General features: G+C 42.2%; 2 protein-coding genes across 18 annotated transcripts in view; both read left to right on the forward strand.

Moving 5' to 3' along the window:
* WDR43 (WD repeat domain 43) overlaps positions 1-2,286 on the forward strand; it is a 48,444-nt gene extending 46,158 nt beyond the window's left edge. For both annotated transcript variants that reach the window (XM_064572045.1, XM_045884337.2), the window contains 2 exons: positions 502-551; positions 659-2,286. In XM_064572045.1, the coding sequence (XP_064428115.1) occupies positions 502-551; positions 659-850 (242 nt within the window). In that variant the 3' untranslated portion in view covers positions 851-2,286. The remainder of the gene's footprint in view (positions 1-501; positions 552-658) is intronic.
* Positions 2,287-3,566: 1,280 nt separating this feature from the next.
* The window catches only part of TOGARAM2 (TOG array regulator of axonemal microtubules 2), a 91,897-nt gene continuing 77,368 nt past the window's right edge, over positions 3,567-18,095 (forward strand). For 4 of the 16 annotated variants that reach the window (XR_010405491.1, XR_010405489.1, XR_010405490.1 and 1 more), the window contains exons 1-2: positions 3,568-5,741; positions 6,562-6,786. The gene's annotated coding sequence lies outside the window, so the exon portion shown is untranslated. Of the gene's footprint in view, positions 5,742-6,561; positions 6,787-18,095 lie in introns of all 16 variants that reach the window. The other 12 variants (XR_010405485.1, XM_064572049.1, XM_064572050.1 and 9 more) reach the window with 5 other exon arrangements.

Consider the following 18,095-nt stretch of genomic DNA (forward strand, 5'->3'; position numbering starts at 1 on the left):
ATCCAGTCCATCGATGGACTCTCAGGTTGTTCCTATGTCTTGGCTATTGTAAATAATGCTGCAGTGAACATGGGGGTGCAGGTATCTCTTAGATCCTGATTTCGTTTCCTGTGACATATACCCAGCAGTGGAATTGGTGGATCATCTGGTAGCTTTATTTTTAGTTTTTACTTTCTTAGGGAGCCTCCATACTGTTTTGAATAATGACGGCACCAATTTACATTTCTACCAACAGTACCATGAGGGTTTCCTTTTTTCCACATCCACGGCTTAGTTTTTTAAGATGGATTTTGTTAGGGTTTTGGTACTTTGTCCTACTCAGTGAGATCTTGATAAATGGACTTTTATGCAGATAAGAATATTAATGTTACTGCTTAGATGGATGGTAGCTGAATGTAGTATTTCTAAAAGTAAATTCAGGAATCGGACTCTGTTTAGTTGTTAGGGCTCTGCCCTCTGCTTGTTGATCACCAACTTAGGGCTGCGTTTTTCCCCTTGCAGAATCTTCTGAAGAGGAGTCAGATGACGAAATTGCAGAGAAGGACTCTGATGTGAGTACCTTGTTTCCTGGTGCATAAATCTGCCTTTACACCCTTGTGTTCTGTACGAACAAGGACTTCATGAATGCTTTCTAAAGTGCTTCATCTCTTTCCACCAGGATAACTGGGATGAAGATGAGGAAGAGAAAGAAAGTGAAAAAGATGAGGATGTTGATGAGAACGATGAGGAGGAGGAAGATGCTGAAGAAAAAGATGAAGAGAATGGGGAGGAGGACAGGGATGTAGCCAGTGAGAAAGAATTAAATGGAGATTCTGACTTAGATCCTGAAAATGAAAGTGAAGAAGAATGAGGACGGAGAACAAGCCGATGGAGCTGTCATCTCCGGTACACCCTCCCCAATGCTGCCGAGTTCTCCTGGGAAGGGTTGTCTCTGGGACAGGCGCCAAGGACCGTTGCACATTTCCAGATTCCTCGTGGTGGTTCCCGTGCCGTCTCGCTGTCCTGAGCACCCCAGACTTCACTGTGTATATAAGAGTGTTTCCTTCAAATGTTAATAAACTTTACACAGCAAATAGACACCTTTTCTGCAATGTACTGACATGAGTGTCCAATATATGGTATATTTTTATAATATAATATCCCAGTATGGTTGGTTATAGCAAGAATTGACATAAGTGAAGACACAGACATCTCCCATGTAGGGTTTCAAAAACTGGACTTTTGTGAAGGAGTCAGCTCTTATCTCAGGTTGGTATCTTTCATCAGATCCAGATACAAAGCGGCACTAGTGAAAACAATTTTTAATTTGGTACATTTTCATAAAATATGAAGGGATAACTAAAGATTCGGAGCAAAAACAGTTGGGATTTAAAAACTTTTAAGTATCAGTATACCTAGCTTGCTATTAATGGTGGTGATCTGATTTGAGTCAGGTTGAGTATTTGGAGTGCTTCCCCCAAACAGCCACTTATTTTTTAAGCTGTCATGTGGAATATTTTTTTAAAACACAAAAAATTATGGTAATTAAAAAACTAAAGAATTAGCCATATTAAGGATTTTTCTTGACTGCAAGTTGCCTGTAAAGAATCATCAGTGTATAGATTTAGAAGTACTCATTATCTGCAACTTTTTAAAAAATTCAGTTATAGCTGCTTTTGAAGAGGTTTTCATTTTTATTTAAATTACTAATGGATCAAAGAACAACTGTTTATTTTTTCTCTTTGGTTTTAGATATTAATGATAACCTTGTTGGAATTTTTTTCCAAAGAAAATATTTTTATAATTCAGTAATTTAATGTTTTCCTTCCTTTTCATTACCCACTCTTGGCAATGTTAGGGTATCTGTTTACCTTTAAAATAATAAATCTGACTCAAGATTTTTTATGTATGTATAAATAAGTATTTTGGTGTGCTACAAAAGCCTTTTCAAATTATCAGTAATTTTTTTTTTTAAATTAAAAGAATGAGCCAGTATTTGTGTAGTGCTCTCTAGGGAACAATGCAGATGGAAGCTCAACTCTAAGGGAGGGCTGGGGAGATGGGTTTATTTTTACCACCTGTGAATATGTAGAACACAAAACCATTATCTCTGAGGGACTTTTTAACTTCAATGGCAGAACAGAGATTTCTGTGCTCAACTCATAGAGCTGGAGCCACACAAGCATCTTGGGAAAACAAGTTTGAGCCGCTACTGGCGTAATGTACAGTTATATTTGTCTATAAATGGAACTGTTTATGGCAATTTAATACCATTCTCTTTGTAAAGTGAATAAATATTCATCTTTACCCGGTGCTTGTCTTGTGGTATATGTAGAGGAACACAGCCACGTTTGGGCTTGTGTGCAGGTTTCGAGGAAGTGATCTTACTCCACTAGCGTTAAAAGGTAAGCACGCTCTCTGGGTTTGTTGGAAAACCTAGAATTTGTAATGAAGTGGAAGAACCAAGAACTTTGAATTTAGATGCAGCCCCGCTTGGCTGGGTGATGCGTTCATAGCCTGAGGCTGCAGCGGCATCACCAGGATGGAGGTGCTCATCCACTGGGTCCTGCTTTGTGGTCTGTGAGTCTCCTTTCCCTGCACGTGACTCTCCCTGAAGGAGTCGAGTACGGTGTGTAGTGATTGCTTACTCATTATTTTGGGGGTTAGACAAATCCAGGGCTTAATTAGGCTTGTCTCAAAGACATTTCTGGTTTCAGGGTATTTTTCACTATGTTGTTCCATTCCTAATCCAGGCAACATTTTCTGTGGGTAGGGTCATCTTTTCTGAGATAATTTTCTTCCCAACCTTTGATTTTGAAAAGTTAACCTTCCATCATCACCAAGGATTACACATTGTATTTAGTTGTTATTGCTCTATTTGTGTGTGTGTGTGTGTTGCTCTATTAATCCAGAATTCTCCCTTGTGTGTTTGTGTTTCATGATTTTGATGTTTAAATGATTTCACATAAATTAAGCTGTGTTAGAGAATGTTTTATAACCTGGATTTGTCTGTTTCCTTATGATTAGATTCTGGCTTAAATGTTTTTTGGCAAGAATACTAAATATAGGTAACTGATATTTGAGATTAATTTGTAAAAAGTAGTTCTTTGGGTATAGATGAATATAGAGTATGTTTTGACATAAGTAGATGTCCAGCTTTTAGGTTTGGGACTTCTGAAGTTTTAGTGCAGAGGGATGTTTGAGGGTCAGAAACAGGATCTTGGTAGTGAGAACACTGGGTATATTGATGCTATATAAGGCTGTTTCCTGTGGAAGTTAACTCTTAGCATTGCACGTTCGTTCATTTAACAAATATTTATTGATTGCCAACTCTGTGCCAGGGATTATGTGGTTGCTTGGTATACATCACTGATTCTGTCCTGAGGAGCTGACGTTCTACCAGAGAGATCTAGGCAAAAAACACTGTATCAAGAGTAAGTAAATTCAATGTAGTATGTTAGAGGGTGGTAACTTCTGGGGAGAAAAAGTGGAGTAAGGAAATGGGGAGCCTGGGTGCGGGGGCGGGGGTGTAGGTTGCAGAATTAAATACACGATCAGGTTAGGGTTTATTGAGAAGGGGAGACTTAACAGACTAGGAGGGGTGAGGGAGTTACCAAGTGGGTATCTGGGGAAGAGTGTTCTGAGTGAAGAAACAGCAAAGGCCCTGTGGCTAGCACATGCCTGTGATTGTGTTACAGATGTCAGTGAGACTGGAATGGAGGGAGAAAGGGAGAGTGCATCAAGAGGTTAGCGGAGAGATAATGAGCAGTCAGGTTGCAAAGGCCTTTCAGGCCACTGTAGGGACTGGTCATGCTCTCAATGAAACACTGTTGCAGTGTTTGAGCAGAGGGGTGCTCTGCTCTGACTTCTGTGTTGAGGATTTTGTATCACCCTAGTGCTATGTTGAGAAATTGAAGGACTGCATCCTAACAGTCAGAAGCCAGTAGGATACTTTTGCAGTAATCCAAATGAGAGATGATGGTGACTTAGGCTAGGGTGGTGGTCATGGAGTTTGGTTGGTTTCTGGATTGTTTTAAAGTTAGAGCTAATGGGATTTCTTATGGGGGAGGCAGAGGAGTCAGGGAAGACTCCCAGGTGTTTTTTCCCTAGAGCACCTGGATGATGCTGTGGGTGGAGCAGGTTTTAGAAAAGTAGATCAGGAATTGAGTTTTAGACATGTTGAGTTACAGATACCTAATTAGGAATGTGAATACATACCCAGCTGACTTGGGGAAAGGTCGAAAGGGAGGCGGAGATTTGGTATTGACATGTATGTGACAGTAAAGCCACAAGACTGGATGAGCTTCCCATGGAGTGAAGGTACATAGGAAGAGCACCCAGGCCTGATGCTCCAGCATCAGAGTGAGAGAAGAGAAACCCCAAGGGACCCATCCAAGAGAGTGTCCATAACGTAGGAAGGATTAACGTCTATTTAACTCTTCGTTCTCTTCAAATCTGAATTCATGACAACCTTTAGCCCTGATTTCTTTCAACTCTTAAGTGATGTTCCTGGTGAGTCCTCCCAGGCCACAGTGGTTATGATGTCCGCCCTCTGTATGACCGTTTGTTGATCCCTTCTTTGAAGGCAACTCAGGCATACAGTTTGTTTTTTTAATCCAATGTTGTGGTCCTCAGGTTTATGGCCCCTCAGCACTGTCCCTTGTGCTGACCCATTATGTGTCCAAATTGTATATGGATTGGAAGATGCAGAACGAGAGGTCACAGGAATGTGGACAGATGAGCAGGCATCATTCAGACAGGAAATGGGAGTCTGGCAGAGGCACCGGATAGGTAGGGTTCACTCTGATGCACAGTGCTGGCTGACTTGCCGTGAGAAAACCAGATGGGCTGTACTTGGCAGTACTCTGATGGATTGTCATAAATATGTGGATGACTTTTAATAGGAAGGTCATTCTGAGAGGAACAGGGCAATTATAAATGCACTTGAGGAGGTGAGGAACGTCAAATGAAAAACCCAAAAGTTGAGGTACCCGGGTGGCTCAGTCGACTGGTTAAGCATCTGCCTTCGGCACAGGTCATGATCCCAGGGTCCTGGGATCGAGTCCCACATCGGGCTCCTTGCTTAGCAGGGAGCCTGCTCCTCCCTCGGCCGACACCTCTCCCTGCTTGTGCTCTCTCTCTGACAAAATCTTAAGAAAACAAAAGAAACCCAAAAGTTGAAAATCACCACTTTAAAAATTGCCTGGCATATTTGCAGGTAATAATAGCTCAAAGGGGGAGGAAAGAACTCTACTTACTGGCTGCTGAAGTTAAATAAAGGATTTCCTGAAGAAGTAAGTAGGTATGAAAGCATTTGGTTCTACCCTCGGCCCCACCACAGTGTGTTTTCTAGTTAGAGGGGAAGGGGCATGATGGCTTGGCAGTGCAATCCCTGAAGTCTGAAGCCATTTGGCTACTGCCTTAGCTGGCCTGGTGTGGTCACAATGCTCCGAAACTGGGCCAAAGCTTCGCAGGTTCAGAAACCTAGTTCTATCTTTGTCCTTACAGTCGCTGCATTTTCACAGAGTGAAATCATTAACCAGGCTTCTAAGAAAAATTGGTATTTGGATGGTATTTACAGTGAGAATTCTACCTCTCAAGTGGAGCAGAGTGTTCATGTTGGGTGGTGACATGTCTTCTTTCTGCACAGGGAGGCGACAGAGTAAACTGGCTTTATAGCTGGAAGACTGTCTTTGAACCAGAGTGTGGAATTGGAATAAGAGAGATGAATTGGATGGTCTTACTAGCTGGTGTTATGGGCCGTGAGTAGTCTAGTATCGAAGGGGTTGGGATCTTGGCTTCCCTGTATGTTGCTCTGGGTCCTCTCGCTTCATACTGATCCTTCTCCTTTTAACAGCACAGTCATTGTAGTTGGAATGCTGGTGTTTGGGGTCTCCTCAGACACCCACTTAGGGCAGCTGGATTAGGGTATTCTAATCATTTGAGGGGACAGCTTTCTCCTGACCATGGGTACTGTTACCATACGGTTACACCTAAGAAATAAACTTGCTATTTTCAGCCCAACTTTGACCTTGTTTATTATATTTAAGCTAGCAAAATCTGGCTCCTCCCCTTTTCTTTGATTGTGGTAAAATACACATAAAATGCACCATTTTGACCGATTTTTTGTTTTGTTTTGTTTTGTTTTTTAAAGATTTTATTTATTTGACAGAGAGAGACACAGCGAGAGAGGGAACACAAGCAGGGGGAGTGGGAGAGGGAGAAGCAGGCTCCCCACAGAGCAGGGAGCCCGATGCGGGACTCAATCCCAGGACCTTGGGATCATGACCTGAGCTGAAGGCAGTCGCTTAACCAACTGAGCCACCCAGGCGCCCCATTTTGACTGATTTTTAAGCGTACGGTTCTGTGGCATTCATTACATTACATTGTTGTGCAACTGGCAAAGTCAATTGGTGAAATTCATCATAGGATCAGGTCCAGGAAATGAAAGAGGGCAAACACAAATACAATTGGTGTGCTGTGGAGGGACCCAATTTAGGGCCAGAAGCTTCAGTTCTGGGCTCACACTGCAGCATGGCAATGATAAATCTACTTAATTTCTTCTTTTTTTGGTCTGTGCAGGAGAGTAACAACAGTGCTGTCTGTTACAAGAATGCCGTGAGAACCAAATGGAACAGTGTCTGGGACACTGAACACCAAACACCAAGGCACAGTACTTGGTGAGGAGCTTGTTTTCAGAACAATGGTCAGACATTTTTCCAACATGAGAAGGGAGGATGGGGTGCAAGTTCTCAGGCAAACTCCTTTTTGGCTCGGGCATTTTTAAGAAATCCACACAGCCTTACGGTAAGCACAGACACTCCTCCCCCACTTCCACAGGTGAAAAGTGAAATGAATCAAATCGTTTTCCTTTCCTTTAATATATTTTTAAAATCTATTGTTTTAAAACTAATGACATCCATTCAGTAAGATTTGGAAAATACCAAAAAGCATGAAGAAGGAAAATAAAGTTATATTAACAGATAACCATTTTATATTGTTTTGGTTATCTCCTTTTAATCTTTTTCTCTTTGCCTGAGTGCACACACAGTTTTCTTCTGAAATTGGAATCCTAATATCTGTTCATTTTACCCTTTGTTACATAATATCATTACTTATCCTTTGAAATAATGCTGTCTGTGGTTCTTCATATTCCATTATACTTGAACTAAATCTGTTTTAAGTAATGCTATAGTGAACATTTTTATTCACATTTTATATTTCTTTTTAAATGTATCCTTATGAGATTCTTAGGAGTAGTGTTACTTACTACATGAATATTCTCTTCAGACTTAAGAAATTTGCTAAATCATTTTCCAGAAAGGTTGTATTGATTTTTTTTTTTTAAGATTTTTTATTTATTTATTTGAGAGAGAGAGAATGAGAGAGAGCACATGAGAGTGGGAAGGGTCAGAGAGAGAAGCAGACTCCCTGCTGAGCAGGGAGCCCGATGCGGGACTCGATCCCGGGACTCTAGGATCATGACCTGAGCCGAAGGCAGTCGCTTAACCACCTGAGCCACCCAGGCGCCCTGTATTGATTTTTTTAGCCCCACACGCAGTGCTCATGTTTCTGTTTCATTATGAACCTATGTTCACTTGCTTTGTTCATTGCTGCTTGTATTTCTGTAGAGTATTGTGAGTTCAGGTCCTTGTCTTTGCCTCAAAAGATTTGTCTTATTTACCCGTAAAGCCTTTTTATATATCAAAGATACTCAACCCTTGCCAAACGTATGCCACAAATATTTTCCCCAGTTTGCTTTTTCATTTTTTGTGCAATACTATTTTCCTTTATAGTTTTCTTATTTTTAAGTTTAAAAAAACCTTTCCCCAGGAAGATATTCCTTGTATTTTGTTTTAGTCCTTTTATATCTTTATCTTTTTTTTTTCTTCCACATTTACCTCTCTAGTCACTGGATGTGGTTTATCAATGCATATGGAAATAAAGTTGGTTGTAACCACCATTTTTCAAAGTAGAAAAAATAATTACTGTAAAACCTATCAGTATGTTGCATGTAGTTGAGAGTAATTGTTGAGGGGCATATATATGTTAGGTTGTAATGTAAAATGTGTTTCTGTGGGTAATCCATTTGGAATTCTTTTCTGGGTACCTGTGAGATGAGACTCTTAGTTTTCTCCCTGCACACATCAGTTTTCTGTACACTGTTTAATACTGTCGCCTATGGACCGAATTTGTGTCCTCCCGAAATTCCTATGTCGAAACCCTGATCCCCGATGTGATGGTATTTGGAGATGGGGCTTTTGGGAGGTAATCAAGTCAGGAGAGTGGAGCCTTCGTGGTGGGATTAGTGCCTTTATAGAGAAGACCTGAGAGAGCTTGCTTCCTTTCTCTGCTCTCGCCATGTGAGGGTACACTGAGGACGGCCATCTGCAGGCCAGGAAACAGGTTCTCAGCAGGCACCAGGTCTGCCAGCACCTTCATCATGGACTTCTCAGCCTTCAGAACTGTGAGTACTGTTTGTCTGGTAGTTTGATTCAGCAGCCCGAACGCACTAACACCCTTTCTCTGTCCTGCAGACCTGTGTTCCCAGGGTCTGTCTGTCTCAGTACGGTCCATTCTGTCCCACTCCTCTCTCTTCGGCCGGTACTACATTAGTTTGAACTCTTGTAGCTTTGTAATTAATTCCATTTTATTTTTTGTATCTTTATACCTATATTTTCCTAAATCTCTGTTTGCCTTTTCATTCTTCCATATTATTAAGGAAAGATTCTTTGGTTGTAAGAAACAAAAACTTAACCGGAGGCAGCTTAAGCAAAACAGACGTATTTTAATTCCCAAGCATCTCCGCACACAGTTCAGCTGGGCCTCGGGAAGGGTTTGCAGGCGGCAGGAGGAAGAGGTCCCTTTTCTGCTGCTCTCTGCTGCCCCAAAGTCTCCCCGTCACTTGGTTGCTCCACAGTGCCCACGTTTATGAGGTTATAATCCAGCTAGTGCTGCCTCTCGGGAGAGCTGCGTGTTCTTGCCTCCCCACATCCACTCTCCGGCTTTCTCCATCTGCTCTGCGCGTGCTAGGAGGCTGAATTTTCTGTACTGCCTCAGACTGGCTCCTGGGCTGGCCACGGGTTGGGATCAGCCAGTGGGCGGCCCTGGCGGGGCCTGGAGGCTGGGAGGGAGGTGATGATTTGCCTGGGGCTGCGGAGGCAGGGGCTTAGCTCTAGCTGGAGGCTGGTCACAGTCCCCTCTTTGCTCCTCCCGTGGCTGCAGTGTTGGTTGGCTTTGCCTTCTTTGCCTTTGTCTTAGAATGCCTCACCCTCCCTGGCCAATTTCCCCTAACTCGGGCCACACCTTTGTAAGTAGCCCCTTGATGAAACTCATCTGACACCCTCAGAGTGTGTCCCCTGTTTTCCGCTGGGAGCCTGAGCCGGTCCAAACTGCCAATTCCTGGGAGAGACTGGCTTCGTTTTGTTCAGGTGTCCACCACGTCCAACCACCCAGCACCGCAGTGGTGACTCCCAGGAGCCCACCTCGGTCAAGGGGGCAGTCTTCTGCCCAAAGCCAGGCTCGTTGTGAACTGAGCTGTTGGCTCGCTCACGAGAGTTTAAACATTTAAAAAATACATTTAACAAGTTTTTAAAAAGTTGTGGTAAAATATACATAGTATAAAATTTACCCCTTTAACCATTTAAGTACACAGTACTGTGGCGTTAAGTACATTCACACTGTGCAACCATCACCACCATCCGCCTCCAGAACTTTTCATCTTCTCAAATTGACACTCTTTACTCATTAAACACGAACTCCTCATCTCCCCTTCCCCATAGCCCCTGGCAACACTGTTCTCCCTTCTGCCTTTGAATTTGATTACTCTAGGTACCTCATTAAAAAAGAAATCTTAATTAGAAAACACAAATACATTCTTGTAAGAAAGAGGAAAACATTATGTTTAAGGCTAAACTAAATTGGCCCACCACCTTGGATCCCCTTTCTCGCCACTTGCAGTGGTTACGTGCAGAGGTGAGCATGGTTATTTTAGAGTCTGGGTTCCTCCAAGTCTTTTTTTTCTTTTTAACAATTTATTTTAAAGTGAGAAAGTGAGAGCCTGAGCTTGCACAAGTGGGGGGGAGGGGCACACAAGTGGGGGGAGGGGCAGAGGGAGAGAATCTCAAACAGGCTCCCCAGTGAGCACAGAGCCCCACACGGGGCTTGATCCCATGACCCTGTGATCATGACCTGAGCCGAAACCAAGAGTCCATCGTTTAACCCACTGAGCCACCCAGGCGCCCCCCACCTCAAGTCTTTTCCTATGCGTTTGGGTATATACAGATGTGCCCTTAGAAAATAAGTAGTTTCTTCTTTTCTCACATAAATGGTATCATACTGTATTCTGCAACTTGAACTCACTTTTATTACCCAGCATATCTTGGAGGACTTTCCAAGTTAGTAAGATAGGACTACCTCATTCCTTGAAACTGCCTCAGGACCAGCTGGTGGGGCTTGGGATGGACCAATAGGTTAAGGGAATTGATTTCATCATGAAATATTCTAACATTAAAATTTATTTTTTCCATTTGATAGGAACATCATATGATGATTGTTATTTTTTAAAAATTGGGAAGTGGTCACTCTTGTTTCTCCCTCCTCAGGCTGGGGTCATTGCATTGGAAGAAATGATCCAATTGCTCCTTAATTAAGGAGTATGTGTGGCTGAACATCCCAATTTGGGCAAAGTAAATAGAGTCTTGCACAAAATATTTACCAGGCCGTTACCTCAGGATTGAATGACTTTGTGTGTTTGTTTAGGACTCCAGGAGGCTAGGGGAGGACTGGGGTTCTGCATAGGTGAGAATCTTTAACAGGAAGGGTTTTTTTGCCTTTCTTCTTCCACAGCTGGGTGCTTAGTGTTTTGCACACAGTTGATTACATTTGACACGCAGCATTGAAGGCCCCTGCGATTGCTACTTCCTGCACTTATAATTTAGGGGTGGGGATGAGTGGGGAGATACAGTGGAACAACTAATTAGAAAACAAGTGGAATGAAGTAAATGTCATTTACTTTTACAAGAGAGGTACCGTGGAAGTCATGAGAAAGGGGAGACAAACTTCTCCCAACCAGGGATCAGAATGACTTTACTACACTGACCCAGGCCTGAGGAAGCATCTTTTAGGAAGCAGCAACAACGAAAGTGAGCAGCAAATAGATACTTAATAGGTGCATTCTAGAAACTTCCAACATGAACACCTTAGAACTTAGATCCTTAATCAGTGAAGTGTGGGAGACTATCTACTTTTAAGAAACCAAAATGAGTTTTGATGAACAGAGAGCCTATGGCAAAATTTTCTCAGGTAGTCCCACATGGTCCTTTCTCCCTCACCCAACATTCAGGGTCCAGTTTAGAGTGCACATGTGTGTTGTTTATTGCCCTTGCTCGAGTTTGCTGAATCTAGTGGGTGCATCTTACAACCAGGGCATTGCATTTTCTCCCATCCTCACCAGGCCTAGTCCAGTAGCCCTGGTTACTTTTTTTTTTTTTTTTTTTAATTCTTATGTTAATCCCCATACATTACATCATTAGTGCCCTGGTTACTTTCTAGTTTAGAGGGACAGCATCAGTATAAAAACAACCACTAGGTGCCATCCTTGCTTTGTGCAAATTTCCCAACTCTCTTCTGGAGTCCAGGTCCTGAAACAGAGCCTAGGTGTCTCAAGCCCAGCAACACGCATTGCGAGAGGGACCCAGAAGTGAACCCCTATTTAGAGGAGGTTGAGTCTCCAGGTGGTTGGTCCGTTCGGACAGTGGCCATGGAGTAGGCAGCTGGTCTGTCTACAATTCTTCTCAGACCTGTCTGCCCTCCCATCCCCCACTGGACCACAAGCACCTGCCTGACAAAATGCCCAGCTGACAGGAGAAGGAGCAGTCTGTAGGAATTGCTCAGCATAGGGAGTTTGAACGGATGTTTCCCTTTCTGCATTTCCCTCAAAAGTGAAGTAATAATGATAAAGCCACAATCAGAAAAATCACACATACCATACACCAATGGCATTAGTCTCTCCTGTAGAACCTTGTCCATGGAAGCCATGATTTTACACTATGGCAGTAATGGGAGGGGGGTAGAATTTTTTTCCACTTCTTCTCCCAACTTATAAAAATTTCAAATATACAGAAAAGCTAAAAGGATAGTGTAATTATCTATATGCACACCGGTTATGTTAAACCATTGTTAGTATTTTGTGTCATCTATATTTTGGGCATGTTTATTTTTGCTGATCTTTTAGAAAGTAAATTGGAGATGTCACAACACTTCTAAATACTTCATTGTGAAGTTCCTAAAAATTGTGACCTCCAACATAATCACAATACCAATATTATACCCAAAAAATCAAACAGTAATTCCCTAATGTTGTCTGATGTCTGGTTCATATTCAGTTTGTTCCAGCTGCCCCACCAGTGTCTTTTATTTATTTATTTTTCTTTTATTTTTTTATAGTTCTTTTCTCAAGCCAGGATCTAGTCGAGTTTAGCTCATTGGATCTGGTTAAGTCTTCTTTGGTTACTCTTGCTCTAAAACAGTCTCTTCCCCTTTCCCTCTTTAGTCTTTTCTGTGACATCAACACACTGAAGAGACCAGGCCAGTTGTCTTGTAGAATGAGCCACATGCTGGATTTGATCGTCTCTCTGTTGTGGGTATAACTCATTCTTCTAACCCATGTGTTTTTTATAATCTGGATGTTACATCTCAGTACTATCCAATAGAATTTTCTGTGATGATGGAAATGTTCTCTGCGATGTCCAGTATGGTAGTCACTAGGCAGATGTGGTCATTGAACACTTAGAATGTAGCCAGCATGGCTGAGTAACTGAATTTTAAATTTTATTTAATTTTCATTAATTAATTTACATTAAAATAGCTACATGTGGCTAGTGGCTATGGTATGGAATAGCACAGATCTTAAGACTTAATCAGATTTGGATTTAATAGTTTTGATAAGACATCAAAGATGACACCATACTTCATATTGTAACACATCAGGAGGTGAGAGAATGAATGACACATTGTCTCACTCGTAGTTATGCTAGCTAAAAAAAGAAAAACCAAACTTTTATTGAGGTGTAATTTACAATCAATAAAAGCATACATTTTAAGTGTATAGGTCAATGGATTTCAACAAATGTTTACAACTCTGTAACCATGGCACGATCCAGATACAGGAAATTTCCATCAACCCAAAAGTTTCCCTGGTGCATCTTCCTAGTTAATCCCAAATGTCTCCCTCCCCGTAAGTCTGAGGCCACCACTGATAGGCTCTCTGTCACTATGGAATAGATACCTTTCCAAGAGCTTCATGTAAATAAAATCATATAAATGTACTCTTTTGGTTCTGAGTTTCCAATGAAGGATAAACATAGTGTTTTTGAGATTCATTGATGTTGCATGAATCTATAGTTTGTTTCCTTTATTGCTGAGTGGTGTTCCATTGCATGGATATGCCACAATTTGTTTATCCCTTCTGTTAATAGAGATTTGGGTTGTTTCTGGTTTAGCATTAAAAGCCAAACTTTCCCTTTGCCACAACCCACAAATTTTGATAGGCTGTGTTTTCATTTTTATTCAGCACAAAACATTCTCTAATTTTTCTTTTCTCTTGTAAATTCTCCTTTGACTCATGGATTATTTAGAAGTGTGATTTTTAATTTCCATATATATGGGGATTTCCTGAGGATTTTTCTACTCTTTTTTTTTTTTATTAAAGATTTTATTTATTTATTTGAGAGAGAGACTGAGAGAGAGAGAGCATGAGAGGGGGGAGGGTCGGGAGGGTCAGAGGGAGAAGCAGACTCCCTGCCAAGCAGGGAGCCCAATGCAGGACTCGATCCAGGGACTCCAGGATCATGACCTGAGCCGAAGGCAGTCGCTTAACCAACTGAGCCACCCAGGTGCCCTGGATCTTTCTACTCTTACTTTCTAACTTGTTGTGGTAAGAGAACACTTATTGAGGCTTGTTTTATGGCCCATACATAATCTATCTATCTCAGTGAATGTTTCTTATGCATTTGAAAAGAATGGGTGTTTGCTATTGTTGGGTAGAGTGTTCTATAAATATCAATTAGGCTGGGGCACCTCGGTGGTGCAGTTGGTTAAGCGCCCAACTCTTGGTTTCAGCTCAGGTCATGATCTCAAGGTTATGAGATTGAACCCTGCATCAAGCTCCCCACTCAGCACAGAGTCTGCTTGAGATTCTCTCTCTCCCTCTCCCTCTGCCCCTCCCACTCATGCTCTCTCTCTCTCAAATAAATAAATCTTTAAAAAATATATCAATTAGGTCAAGTTGTTTGATGGTATTCAGGTTTTCTACTTTTTGTGTCTACTTATCCTATCAATTATTGAAAGAAGTCTATTCAACTAAGTATTTAACTATAAATGTGAGTTTGTTCTCCCAGTTTTTGCTTCAGGTATATTAAGCTTTGTTATTGGGTACATACACATTTAAGATTGCTGTATCTTCTGGATGAATGGACCACTTTGTCATTGTGAAATGTCTCTCTTTGCACCTGGTGACATTTCTTGTCCTAATGTCTACTTTGTCTGATATTAACATAGCCACTCCAGTTTCCTTATGCTTGTTATTTGCATGATATAAATCTATTTTCATCCTTTTACTCTTCACCTATGTTTTAAAGTATTTTTCTAAAAGATTTATTTATTTATTTTAGAGCAAGGAGGGGGAGGGGCAAAGGGAGAGGGAGAGAGAGACACCTGAAGCAGACTCCCTGCTGAGTACGGAGCCCAACGTGGTGCTCCATGTCAGGACACTGAGATCATGACCTGAGCTGAAACCGAGAGCTGGCCACTTAACTGACTGAGTCAACCAGGTGCCCCGCACCTATCTGTGTTTTAAATTTGAAAGTGTACATCTTGTAAGTAGCATGTAGTTGGGTCTTGTTTTTGCCCAGTCTCTCTCTTCCTTTTGATTTGAATAGTTTAGACTATGCCCATTTACTATAGTAACCAGTATGACTGGGATTAAGTGTACCATTTTGCTATTAGTTTTCTATTTGTTTCCTTTGCTCTTTGTTCCCTCTTTCCTCCCCTTTTTGTGACTTTTGGTTGAATAGTTTTAAAAATTCCACTTTCTCTGCTCTACTTCTTTGTTTGTTTTCTTTACTGATGGCTCTAGGTTTCCATATGCATCACAATATGCACTATCTTATAAGTGAATGCCCCGACTTATCAGCAAGGACTCTCCTTTCTGGCGAGGTGGAGCTTAAATGCTATGTAAGTTCTGGGACCAGCTCTGCTCATTGTTTGTTGGTAGCTCTTTGTCTGACCTCCTGGGATTGCACTCTACACATGAGCCTCTTGGTATTCAGGAAAGACTCAAGGGCATGCCTGGGCAGAGGGTTTGGGAGCTGCTTTTCTACCTACCTCTCTCTCCACCAGAACTCTGTCTTGCAACTTCCAGCTGCCTCAGCTTCTCTGAACCCTCATCTCCATAACTGCGACATAGCCGGATTGGGTTTCTGTTTCCTTTCCCTAAGAAATCACAGTGCTGCCTGTTGTCCAGTGTCTGAAAATAATTGTTTCATATATTTGTCTGTTTTTCTAATTGTTCATTGTGGAAGGGTAAACCTGGTCTATGTTATTCCATCATGTCAGGAGGAGAAGTCTCATTTAACTTTTGATTATTGATCTTTTTTATGTGGCTACATAGTCTTTATTATAGTAATTTAAAAATGCATATAAATAATCTATGTTTGTAGTAGAAAACCTTGAAATACCAATGAAGTAAAAATCATCCATAATCCCCTCCATGATGGAGTAAGCAGAAATAATGTTTTAGCATATATCCTTCCAGACTTTTCTATGTGCATATGTATTTATAAATATAAAAATAAGACCATACTCTCCCCACCACAATGATGGTTTATAACAGCTGCCTACTCCCCAAGAATGCAGGAGAAATGGTGTCCATTTTTCGTCCGTGTTATGTCAGCTCATGAGTTTCACAGGAGAGCCCTAATGCATTTCAGAGGCATTTGCAAGACTCTGGACTTGAGAAATTTCATGTGTAAAAGAAAACCATCTTTGTTTTTTGTTTTTTAAAGTCTGCAAGTTTGCAAATGTAAAATTTTACAAGAGGAAGATTGTATTTAATGGGTGGGGGGAGAGAAGCAGTAGGTTTGACGTTACATTGTTAGGCCCCCAAGGGGCTTGTCCTCAAATTTATTATTTGAGTGGGCAAAGACAGAGAACATTTTTTTAGGGACTGTCAGATTTCAAGAAATTTGTCCAAGTCTGGACTGTTTATCAATGTGGATCTATTATTATATTTATTTATTTATTATAGTACATCATTAGTTTTTGATGTAGTGTTCACCGATTCATTAGTTGTGTATAATACCCAGTGCTCATTACCACATGTGCCCTTCTTAATACCCATCACCTGGTTACCCCATCCCCCCACCCCCCCTCCCTTCTGTAACCCTCAGTTTGTTTCCCGGAGTCTAGAGTCTCTCATGGTTTGTCTCCCTCTCTGATTTCTTCCCATTTGGTTTTCCCTCCCTTCCCCTGTGGTCCTCCGTGCTATTCCTTATGTTTCACATGGGTGAAACCATATGATAATTGTCTTTCACTGCTTGACTTATTTCACTTAGCATAATCCCCTCCAGTTCCATCCATGTCGATGCAAATGGTGGGTATTCATCCTTTCTGATGGCTGAGTAATGTTCCATTTTATATATGGACCACATCTTCTTTATCCATTCGCCTGTTGAGGGGCATCTCTGCTCCTTTCTCAATGTGAATCTTTTAAAGTTAAAAAGAAAAAAGCAAAAAGGCCACGCTGCTTAAGAATTGTACACATTAAACCTCTGCAGCTCTTCTCGTGACACGGCCAACGCTGGCCCTCTCCGAGGTGGCCATTGGCTGGCCTGACGTGCCTTTTCCTATAAAGAAATCAAGTACGGCAAAAGCTTTGGAGTAGTGTGGAGGACCCAGGCCTCTGGCAAGCCCTTACCTTCCCTGAGTATGAGTGTCCTCATCCACAAAGGGAAGGGAAGCTCTGAAGGTGGCAGTGAAGATGCAGTAAAATAAAGTTTCTAATGTGTCCCGTGGCCACGTGTTCAGTAAAAACCCTCAGAAAGTTGAAAAAACCAGCTTCAGATCATAGTGCTGGCAGGGCATCAAATACCAAATCCCTTCTTCCGACCCGGAGTACATTCGTTCCCCCACCTTCATCTATTTTCCAGTTAGGGCCTCTCTTTTTAATCAGTTCAATTGTTATTTTTGCCCATAACGCTGCAAATGCTCTATGCGGTCACCTTGGCGTCTATACTCCGAGGTGCACTGTGCTCCCATACGTTCTCTCTGGCTCTGTCGCTCTCTGACTCTGTGTCCCCCACTCCCACCCTCTGGGAGTCTTCCCTTTTTCTCAGTGTGTCTATTTGGTGAAGATGAGGCCATTTTTGTCCTTTATACCTTTGCCCCCTCCTCTAACCGGCACACGTACCAAGGAAAGCGTGCACGCTGGATGTGTTTCCAGGGAGCCGCCCCGCTCCGTGACCCGCAGGGTCCTCGGAGAGTTATTGCTTCAGCAGTGGTCATAGGCAGCATTTCAGAGGCTCACCCTCCCCCTGGAGTGGATGGGGCCATCTCCCAGTGGTCATGTGAGCTCCGAGGAGACCAGCATGAGAGAAACGCAGGCTCCTTGCTCTTTGATCTCAGCAGAGGAATGTGCCATTCCTGCATGCAGCAAGAATGACAAGTGTCCATCTGGGTTTTATGAAGCATCGGGATACTCTTTGCACAGAGAGGCCTCAGGAGGATTCTAGCCGGGCTTGAGGAGGTTTGCAATGCACGGCATGCTACCTCCGGGGGTTGAGATTTGCCATGTACCCTTCAGTTCTGGTCTTAGCCCCATTGAAAGGTGAGAAGATTGGGTCTGATTGCCTGGCAGGATGTGGGACAGAGCAGTGGGTGCTACAGATGACTCAGAGGCGGAGGGTCTTGGGCAAGGGTGGGCACCTTTCCCAACTGCAGAATTTGGAAGCTGCAGCCTTTCTGTGGCCAGTGAGGCAGGACATATTCACACTGGTGGGGCAGATGAGGATTCTAGAAGACTAGAGTCCCAAGGGGACCTGGATTATTAATGCTAGTGG

This window comes from Mirounga angustirostris, unplaced genomic scaffold, assembly GCF_029215605.1.
Source record: "Mirounga angustirostris isolate CCGP_5_RB_7025 unplaced genomic scaffold, mMirAng1.0.hap1 SCAF_10, whole genome shotgun sequence".
Lineage (NCBI taxonomy): Eukaryota > Metazoa > Chordata > Mammalia > Carnivora > Phocidae > Mirounga > Mirounga angustirostris.